Source organism: Alosa pseudoharengus, unplaced genomic scaffold, assembly GCF_046254945.1.
Source record: "Alosa pseudoharengus isolate Yale_2024_CS ecotype anadromous, Long Island Sound unplaced genomic scaffold, YU_APseudo_1.1 YU_APseudo_1.1_scf_6, whole genome shotgun sequence".
Classification (NCBI taxonomy): domain Eukaryota; kingdom Metazoa; phylum Chordata; class Actinopteri; order Clupeiformes; family Clupeidae; genus Alosa; species Alosa pseudoharengus.
Window position 1 is genome coordinate 34,182,836 of NW_027468848.1, and position 10,954 is coordinate 34,193,789.

Consider the following 10,954-nt stretch of genomic DNA (forward strand, 5'->3'; position numbering starts at 1 on the left):
CTATCCCACGGTGGAGACAAGACATATTTTACCAATTTTAAGTCCACAGACAAACATAACATTCAAGTAAACAAAAAAGTAAGTAAATAAGTAAATAAGAGGGCACATATAATGAAAAAATAAGAGCAGCAAAATTTGGTTGAAATTGTGCATAGACAGTCAATAAAATAAAATACTAGTGCAAAGTCAGGCCAATAAGAGGCTGAGGTAGTTCTGTTTGACCTAAGTAAGAAATAAAGTGGCATAGTGGTGCAAGTTATGTAAGAGCAGCAGAAGTGTTGTGTTTTCAGGACAACAGCAACAAGTTGCAAAGTGTACAAGTGTGCAAGTGGAGTGGTGCAGGCGGCCATTGTGGGTCCAATGTCCAGGATGTTATGTAGCTGAGGGTGGAGGGGGGAGAGGAGGGAGAGAGTTCAGCATCCTAACAGCTTGGTGTATGAAGCTGTTGGTGAGTCTGGTAGTGCGGGAGCGCAGGCTTCTGTACCTCTTCCCAGAGGGCAGTAGATCAAACAGATTGTGAGCGGGGTGACTTGCATCACTCACAATTTTGGTCGCCTTGCGGGTGAGGTGGGTGGTGTAAATGTCCTTCAGGGAGGGGAGTGAAGCACCAATAATCCTTAATAATAAATAATAATAATAATAATAATAATAAAACTTGACTAACAAAAATGATATTTGAATGACTAAATATGACAAAGACTAAAAAGGACATTTCGTCACAAGACTAAGACTAAGACTAAATTAAAAATAGGTGACAAAATTAACACTACAAAGTATGAACATAACTCCGATATAATATAGAGGGAATGCACCGACAGCAGTCTGTAGAGAGATCTCTGAATTCTTGTAGCATACCAGCTCTTTTCCATTTCGATTTCAGAGGGGGAGGGGGGTGGAGGTAGGAATGGCCAGTGGGTAGGAATGGCCAGTGTTCCTATCCGAACACAAAAAGTTGCTAGGTCGGTGATCGCCTATAGAGGGCCGCTCAGACGATGGCAGCAGTGGCGTTCGTCATGTTATGAGGCTATGTGCCATGAAAATGATTTTGGAAATGTTTTATGAATTATGATTCCTTAATTACTGCTCCCTTCCCTGTCCCCCAGACTAGCCTGCCAAGCATTAAGACACATTACACATACAGCACATGTTTCTGTAAGAAATACAAACTGAAGTGAATGAATGAAAAAAAAAACTCAACTTTCACACACTCTTAAATGATAAAAAGAGAGAAAACTAGATGTACCGCGTAGCGGTACAAAATATGACCGCCGCTCAGTCCTGCACATCCATTCCGCGAAAATAAATCATATTAATGAATTTGTCTCCATCTTCTACTCCATCCCCCACTCTTGAAACTTTTGTGTGTATGCTTGTTTGGAATGTGTGTTTGCACACATTCCACACACAAAGTAGCCTACTGGCGCTGCAAAGGTGAATAGATTTGTTTCTGGGCCAAAAAATCTGTAACATTGTTATAAAACCTTTAAAATCTTTAAACAATCACAAGTAGGGCAGTTCATCACAGTCCATCCATTGCAACTGGACTGATGAAAGGTACACCTGTAGGCTACATTGTATTTGGGAAAAGCAGAAGGTAGCAGCATAATGTATTTATTTATTTATTATTAAATAAAACAATCCCTGTCAGTTCCATGCAGTTTTCAACAGCTATCAAGAAGAGATGTCATGTCATGGATTTTTGTGAATGTTTCTTCTTCTACATATGCATAAGTTTAGTCATCTAGTTCAAATGATATTCAGCTTTATTGTCAATGCACAAATTAAATACCAGTAGTCTAAAACTAAATGCCGTTTTACCCAGTGGTGCAAATAACCAGTGTTGGGCAAGTTACTTCAAAAGTGTAATGCATTATTTATTACTTGTTACTGTCATCTCAAAGTAATTTGTTACATTACAATATTACTGTCTTTGAATTGTAAGGCATTACACTACGTTTACATTACTTTCACCAAAATAACAGGAAATATGGATTTGGTGTTCTCAATAGATCTTCATGTGTTCAATGCTGCTCATCACATGGCAGGAGGTGATGTGGTATGGCATAATGACTGAGCTAGGCTTAAGGCTAACAAAAGAACAATATAATGGTTGCAGTTATGGCTCATGGGACAATGTAGGCCCCAAAGGCGAAAGGTCACTCACAACTTGATATAGTAAAATATAGCCATAGTGAAATTGTATGTTGACTTTAAATGGTTCTCATCATTGCTGGTTGCCTTTCCTTCCACTTACAGTGGTGTAGACTTAATGCAAATTATGTTTGAGAATAATGGCTGTGATCTCTGTCTGTAAAAGCAACATTTTAGTTATTCTCACTGCTTGAAATGAGAAGTATAGCCTAACCATGTTAGATCTGTTGCATGAATGGCAGAGATAACTCAAATTCCCTTTCTACAGTCATCTAAACAAGGCAATCAAATTCCAGGACCAGCATAGATGACTTTTTTAATTCTTGGATAATCTTCTCTGGTGCCAATTGAGCATTTCTCAATTTTGGATTAAAAAGCAAAGTAACTTCAGTTACTGAGAATTGTACCGAGTAAAATATTACTGAAATTGTATTGGTAATGCCTTACATTACTGCATTACAGCAAAAAGCAATGCATTACTGTAATTAAATTACTTTTTTTAATGCATTACTCCCAACACTGCAAATAACTGACATGTCCAAAAGGGCCTTCATGAAATGCGTTGCGAGACTGTTCATACACATTTTAACGGGCAAAATTGAAGAGCTACTGTCCGTTATTGTTTGTGCAAATAATATGCTGATTCATGTTCCCTTGCATTTTGCAACCATGAGGTCCATGGTTAAGCTCAATCTTTTGACGCAATCTTTTGATTTTCACCCAGCCTAGTCCATGGTAGGCGCCCGATAGAAATATTGTTTAATTTTGCGATTGAGATATCCACGCACTGGCGCCCCCCCGTGACGTGTTCGCCCCCCGGTTTTAGAGCTATTCTAAATGCAAAACGGCATAGATCGGAGTTATGACAAAACCGTGACTGTTAACAAACTATAAGCCAGGGGTCGGCAAATAGTGGCCCGCGGGCCAATTCTGGCCCGCCATCTATTCTATCTGGCCCGCGAGATGACGTTAATTTGCTGTTTAAATAAAAAAAAAAAAAATTTTTTTTTTTTTTAACCCCATGTTTTTAAAAAGAAAAAAAGGCCTACAGCAATCCCATCAATTTCAAAACATTTATTGAGGTATAGATGATAGTCCTACTAAAGTGACAAAACAACAGGTGGAACATCCTTGCAGTTATCCATGACGCACAGGTCGGAACGGTATTGGCACGCGAGTGCGCGTAATCTTGTGCAAAAAAAAAAACAAAAGTGTCCTGTCTCCCTCTTCCAGTGGGCAAGGTCAAAAATAGCCTATGTTTCGTTAAATTAATAGGCTTGGCATTAATAAATGCAGGCAGGCTCAACACATACCTCTGCTTCCATTCTTCTTTGTAGGTCCTGCATTCTGAATCAATTTTTCTTTTCAAGGCTTTTGACAACGACATTTTGCATCGATAACTAGCATATAGCAATGTTCAGCTAATCATTTACACGTCATCCAAAAGAATAATATTTGTACACATTAGTTACGGCAAGTTGGTAGGCAAGTCGCCTGTTTCATGAGAGACGACAGGAGATGCAGCAGGTGGCATAAAAACAGCGCACATAAGCAAATAAACGTTTTTAATGGAATTAAATTAAATGCATTTTAAAAGTTAGATGATGTTTATTTTAATATAATATAATGATTCATAATTTAAATAGTAGGCCTATAACCCCCCCCCCCCCCCCCCCCCCCCATTACAAAAGCTATGGCCCGCGATGCCATTGTCTGAAAAAAAATTGGCCCGGGTCCAAACGTAATTGCCGACCCCTGCTATAAGCTATATAAGGTAGGCCCTATGCTAGGCCTATTACACAACACAAATTGTCACTACGCTATGCTGGCGACCCAAATAAAATCTCCTTTGGAACCAATGGCTTACACCTTACAGTATCAAGCTGCCACCTCTTGGCGAAAAGTTAATAGTTTTGCATATCAGTAGTACATTTCACGTAGCTGTGAATCACGGAAAGGGCGAATGAAGTGGACACTTCTAAATGGAACCCAACCCACTGTACAGTAGCTCAAGGTCTGTGGCTAAAGCAGCCATAATGAAAAAACGTTATCATTGTTTGGATACTTCACACACACGTGTTTTTTAATCGCATAGACTAGCCTACAACTACCAAGCTGGAATCAAAGCACATCGACTCCCCTCTCACACCCTAAACACGCACTTCGAACAAACAAAAAGCGCCTCAGTCTCACGGAATAGCCATAGGCAAAACTGTATCTGACCGGTGTAACGTTGGTACTAAATCATCCATCGCAAAGAATGATTTTTGTAGCACGTGCAACAAATATGTGTAGGTACAGCCCTGCCCTGAATACATCTCAACGTGCGCTCTAAAACATCTGGTTTAAATGGAGATGTAGATCATCACGGGTGCGTTAATAAATCTACATTGCGGCGAGTTGACACAAATTATTCACTTTGACGAATTTATGTAGTTTCAGTTACTTTACTTTGAGCCATGCTCTTCCTTACTTGAATCACCTTTGAAAATAGAGGATTGAAGTAGCCTATATGGGTGTTTGGGAATGAACGTTGACTCAGATGCTTTTTGAGACCTTGAGCAGAAATGTCCCAGCCCGGTGTTTAGGGTGCATCATAGACAGGTTATCTTTCAGGTAGCCTATATATTTTCCATTAAAAAACCATCACGTAGCGAACGTGTTGTGGCTAGCTCACTTAGCTCCTGTTAGTAGCCTAGGTTATGGTCATAAGCAAATGAGATGACAGTCGAAAGATACAATTAGTGCTGTTATCGATTTGCTTGGTAGCCTATAAACGCATTTATGGTTTTCTACATCAATAATCAAATTGGCCTCCATCACTCAACCATGCTAACGGTAACATTATTTTACCTACGTTCTGCTATTGATAGGATTAACGTAGCCTACCTGCAGTAAAAAACAAGCATGTCCGATAAACATTCTCCGATTTATTTCGGCTTCAAGAGGAAATTGGAATTACATGTCATGCAGAAATCATCCTACCCCTAGACGTTCTCTGCGGTAAACTACTGTAGTCTTGTCCTTGTAGGAAGCGTCTTTCCAACCCACTTTAGATTAACTTCCAACAAAATTACGTCTCACTGCAACGATGCGCCATCTAGTGGACAAACGACTACTTATCGCCAATACTGGAAATGCAGCCATGATGATAATGATGAATATTTATTTTGGCTTTCTTTTAATCCTACTGAATTTGTAATTATGTATCGGCCGTTCTAATACCGATAGTATGTGGGTGCCTGTGTGTGTGTGTGCATGTGTATATGTGTGCACCACCATCTACAGGCCAATGAGTGTACAGTCACTAAATGTACACATAACTTAATTTTTTAGACCCCCCCATGGATGAAATTCTACGAAACTTGGCATACCCCCAGAGAATATCAGGTTAATCATACACATAAAATTTGGTGCAGTTCTGAACGTCTTTACTGAAGAGAGGGGCGATTAAAGCAGAATGATATTGCATTTTCATTTTTACCGGGGGGGTGCAAATCACAAATGAGTGATTATGGGTTAGGTTGATGTGGGCCCTTGAGACCAACATACCATAAAAATTTCTTCATCCTCGGTGCCACGGTTCAGGTAGTTATTTAGGAAAAACTTTTCCGTAAAAGTCTAGTGGGGCTACATACCCACCAAATTTCATGTGCCCCGGTGTTTCGGTGCCCCGGGTATCGTTGACCAAAATTTCAGGAAGTAGATGACGGAAAAAAAAAAAAAAACTTTGACAATCCCTATATGACCGCTTCGCTAGCTTCGCTAGCGGCGGTCATAATAAATGAATTAATTAATTTGATCATTAAAACGTACACTACCACCTACTTAAATTTATGCATATGCATACTTATTCTTAAATATGAAGTTTGAAGGTTGTAACCCCCATAGACACGCCCCCAGGTAATTCTATAATGCAAGCCAAGACAAACACAGGAAGTTAAAACCACAAGTGTCTCAGTTTCAGCGTTCCTTTTACAAACAGTTTAAGCACATCGACCAAAATTCATAAGAAAATGGCATGTTTTGTTAAAAAAATGAAATGAATTTAAATTCACTTTCAGTTGCCTCGCTAACATTTGTTCAAACCATCTACAAGGGTACAGGTATCTGTGTCTTATATAACAGATATTTCTGCTGTGATGTCATTCTGTGATGTATTAGCCTGTGGGGCGGGTCTCACAGTTGAAGTTTATTGATACATGACGAGACAAGCTCTTCTTTTTATTGGCTCAGTGACATCGTTGATACATGACGAGACAAGCTCTTCTTTTTATTGGCTCAGTGACTTTGTTGAGGGACTTGTGGAGGGTTGATTACTAAAGCAAACTGAAAAAAAAATGTCTAAAAGAGGATTATGTGATTTTTAAACAATTATTTTATTAAAGGGATATCGGAGGAGGATAACGTGTTTGTGAGCCCAGTCTCTTTCTATAATACTCGGGACCTTCTGTTTGGGATCCTGAATGTCATTTCTGTCTGTGTATGACTTTAGTGTGCAACCTGTCCACGCATCAGAGTTTAGGATTTCTCAATATCCTCGGCCTAACATTTTGTCAATCCATCTTTCATTAGGAGATTCCATGACCTACCATCACGGTCGACCCTTCTCAACTTATGACCATGACAATGACATTGCTGTCACCAACTGTGCCCTGTCTTACAAGGGTGCTTTCTGGTATAAGAACTGCCATCGTGTCAACGTCATGGGACGATATGGAGATAACAGCCACAGCAAGGTAAGAACATGGGCATGATGTCACAATGACTATGATGAAATTGTATGTGGGTGGTTCTAAATTATACATTTTTCAAAAAGATGTTGCCTGTGAATGAAGTATTTGTACCTGTGTGTACCTGATATTATGCTGATCAGCGTGAATTGTTTTGATTGTCAGGGCGTAAACTGGTTTCACTGGAAGGGTCACGAACACTCCATTGAGTTCGCTGAGATGAAGATGCGGCCCGCCAACTTCAGGAACTTCGAGGGCAGAAGGAAACGATCATAAACGTCCACATCTCTCCCCATTGAACCCACTCTACCCTTCCTGAGTCAGAATCACCCCCTTCAGCTACCAAAGCCACTGCCCTGAGCCCAGCCACCTCTCTCCATCGTGTTCTCCATCTCTCTCTCTCTTCATCTCTCTCTCTCTCGCTCTCATCCTATTCATAAGTCTGTAGTTTCTCCCATTCTTTTTGTATTCTCTCATGTTAGATCCTAAACCAGTGCCCTTCAAAGTGTCCTGGAACTCACGGTTGTGTGCAGTGTGAATGCTGTCAACATCTCACCTATTACTGAAATATGGACTTCAAGCACATGGTGTAAGCACAGGAAAGGTAACCTGTGCATATAATGTGGAACACCAAAGACAGTTGTACCTACTGTTTGAACAAAATGTGACAACATGCCTACGCACATTCCAACCAGTCTGGCTCGGTGCTTGTACTTTTTACACCACACACACCGCGTTCTTGGTTTCCACATGTCATACTGTGACAGTTTTGATATCGGTGTTTTGCAGAGAGGGCAGACTGTTTGTGTGTGATATCATAGTTTTTTTTTTTTTTTTTGGTGCCTCTTCACAAATTATCAACAGAAAAAATTCACCATTTCTTACTAAACTCCTAATCTACACCTGGGAGCACATGTGGGGGTGGGGGTGGGGGGTGTCAGAGCAAAATACGTCCGTGGAACACAATGAGCTTACTCTTGAGAAAATGAAGGACTTCAATCTAAAGATCCAGCATGTCAAGTGGAGAGGCCCCAGAGAGCCTAGTCTGTGTTAGTCTGTGTGTGACTTTCCCCAGTAAACCATTCCCCGCCTGCCCTTCCTATCTCCCTTGTCCAACACCTTCTCAGTCTGGTCAAATAGACAACAAGACAAAAACATAACAGCAAAAGTATATTGGAACCTTCTTGTCAACTGTCCCAGCAAGTTATCAGGCATGCCATGCACGACGGATCTCACATTTCCCCCGGTTTCTGATTGTTGTAGGCTGTGCAGGCACTGTGCAATGAACACTCTATGTAAAAAAAAAATATGCATTTGGGTTCAGTTCCATGCCCTATCCTATCACCTTTTGAAGTTAGGACACGTAGAGGGACAAAAGACAAATAGATTTTTTTTAAGTTTTTAAATAGCTTGAGGCAGGACCTATTCAATATATAATGATAACTGAATTTGAAAGATATCAACAAGAAAGTATAAGACACAGGACGTCAGAGAGGACTCTTGTGACAAATAATACAAAAGAATGGACATTTACTTCTTCAAATGGCCATTTTCACTTACATCAGTATTGTGTGTTTGTGTAAAGCACTGTACAAAGATTTAGTTGATTTACAAATTGTCTTTATTGTCAAATCCACAGCCTCCCCGTGGTCTCATTCCCTGCTACGCCAGTAGACTTAACCACTGACCCCATGGAATACCTGTGTAAATTAAGTTTCTTGTTTGGTATTGGAATTTGTTTGTTTGTTTGTTTGTTTGTTTTTTAAAATCTGGGTGAACAACAGGTGTTTCTTTGTAACCCCTATTACAATAAAACAAATTTTGTTTACAATATTGTTGTTTGAATATGTTATAGAAACAGTACTTTTTTGGATGAAACCAGATCAACTTCTGGTTTAGCACAAGGTACTGCATGCATTTGAAAAAAAGAAGCCTATTCGGTGAGTAGGCCTAGTTGCATGGGCAAACTATTAAAGTAGCTACACACTATTAATCAAATATGCGCCGTTAGTCAAAATATGTTATACGGAATCAAAATGTTACTTTAAACGATTAACATGAAGATGTCGGTAAACCTTGTATTTATTGTGTCCCAATGACATACCAAAAAACAGCCTGACAAGCAAATATGTAGCTGTCACGTGTGTTTTACTAGCCATGACAGGCCACACCTCTGTCATCTTGAAGAGCATGTGTGTTATTTAAGTAGCCTAAGGTTAAGAAAACAGATCGGTCAAAAACCACAGTAAAAGCGTATAGCCTATCCTACAATGAGCCTATAGGCTGTGGTTCGCAGATGACTTATCTGGTATGACGCATCACGTAGGAAGACTGCATTGTAGCCTATTTATTCTCCACAACCAGCATTATAAACCTGGGAGTGGCTTGACGGGCCGGTGTAGCCTACTTCAACCCGTACCCTATCAGGAGTTTTCGGTAAGAAAGACGAGAAAATCAAGTTGGCTCTTTCCACCACCCTAACAGGCTGTCTGAAAACAGATTTTAAGAATGAGATATTATAGGTTAGCAAAATATCTACTCCTGGCTGGATTAATGGCTTTTTTAGTGGAAACCCTTTTGAACATCGTATATGACTCCGAGGAAAAAAGAATCAGTCGGCACACGCCGATTGCGAAGGACTTGTACAAAGTTGTATCACCGTCAACTTATGAATACATCTTGAACCAACCTTTAGCGTGTGAACACAATCCGTATCTGGTATTGATGGTTCCGGTAGCACCTGGTGATAGCGGGTCGAGGGACGCCGTTAGGAATTCGTGGGGACAGCGAGATTTGGTCTCTAACGTCAAAATGGTCAAACTCTTTTTCGTCGGTGTCTTGAAAGGAGAAGAGGGAGAGAATGCAATAAACGCTCTTGCCGAAGAGAACTTGAAGCATGCTGACATCATTCTGATGGACTTCTTGGACAGCTATCACAATCTGACTGTGAAGACTATGATGATGATGAACTGGCTTGCCACTTATTGCCAGAGTGCCTCATATGTTATGAAAATTGATGCAGATATTTTTTTAAATGTTTATTACCTCATCAACATGTTGCCTTTTCCTGCAAAAAAGAATTACATCATTGGCTCAGTCATCAATGATGGCATGCCTCGTAGGGATGAAAAAAGCAAATGGTATTTGTCAAAAGACATCTATCCAGATACTTCATTTCCACCCTATGTTTCGGGGGCTGGGTATGTGTTCTCAGCAGACCTTGCAGCAAAGATATCAATGGCTTCAAGATTTGTGCGTCCAATTCCATTAGAAGATGTCTATGTGGGATTATGTCTGAATATACTGGGTGTCAGGCCTGTATATGGCAGAAGCATGTTTTGGCTGCGAAATCTCTTTGAAGTACGTCACCTGGACTATGACAGATGTACTTTTGCCAAACTTGTCCTAGTTGTAGACTTTCCTCCATCTGAGCTCTTGAAAAACTGGCCAGATTTTCAAAAAAACAATGGTACATGTTAATAGCCTGCATGTACAGCTGTTTGTGACTTGTGTGACTTATGACTCAAGTAGCATTACACTGAATATTATAATAATAATAATTATTATTATTTATAATATTCAGAGTTTTTGTTTCCTTGTGAAGTTTGATTACAGGGGAATCCAAATTAATGATATGCAATCCAAATACCTCTTTTGCATTCCCAAATGCTGGAATGGTGGTTAAGCATGTAAGTTTGTTTCTCTATGATATGCAATCCAAATACCTCTTTTGCAATCCCAAATGTCGGAATGGTGGCCAGGCATTTAAGTTTTTTTCTCTTTGGGACCTGTGGATAATTCTACCTCAATATGTATTTAAATGCAAATGTGTAAATAAGTGCCTTGTTGTATTTGCCTTAACTTCCAAATAATATGATATGTGTACAGAGTGGCCTCATCATTAAACCGAGTAGCCATAACACCAACCAGCCCCTGCCATTATTGGCCTACATGCAGAAGATGTGGTTGTTGCATCCTGCCGTCAGTAGATGGCGAAATTCACTTGGGTTGGCAACCTCACAACTAAGCGTCAAGGAAATTGCAAGTTATGGCCTTTACTCCTTTAGGCT

The 10,954-nt window shown here is 40.0% G+C and overlaps 2 protein-coding genes across 2 annotated transcripts in view; both read left to right on the forward strand.

Annotated features, from left to right (window-relative positions):
* tncb (tenascin Cb) overlaps window positions 1–8,675 on the forward strand; it is a 33,364-nt gene extending 24,689 nt beyond the window's left edge. Inside the window, exons 21-22 of the mRNA XM_076270245.1 lie at window positions 6,727–6,890; window positions 7,050–8,675. Of these exons, the coding sequence (XP_076126360.1) occupies window positions 6,727–6,890; window positions 7,050–7,160 (275 nt within the window). The 3' untranslated portion in view covers window positions 7,161–8,675. The remainder of the gene's footprint in view (window positions 1–6,726; window positions 6,891–7,049) is intronic.
* Window positions 8,676–9,186: 511 nt separating this feature from the next.
* Window positions 9,187–10,410, forward strand: b3galt8 (beta-1,3-galactosyltransferase 8). Its single transcript, XM_076270313.1, has one exon. The coding sequence runs from the start codon at window positions 9,393–9,395 to the stop codon at window positions 10,362–10,364; it is 972 nt and encodes a 323-aa protein (XP_076126428.1). The 5' UTR covers window positions 9,187–9,392; the 3' UTR covers window positions 10,365–10,410.
* The last annotated feature ends 544 nt before the right edge of the window (window positions 10,411–10,954 follow it).

Bases quoted from the DNA above. Each gene is read 5' to 3' on its own strand.
- b3galt8 (XM_076270313.1), top strand. From the start codon at position 9,393: ATGAGATATTATAGGTTAGCAAAATATCTACTCCTGGCTGGATTAATG.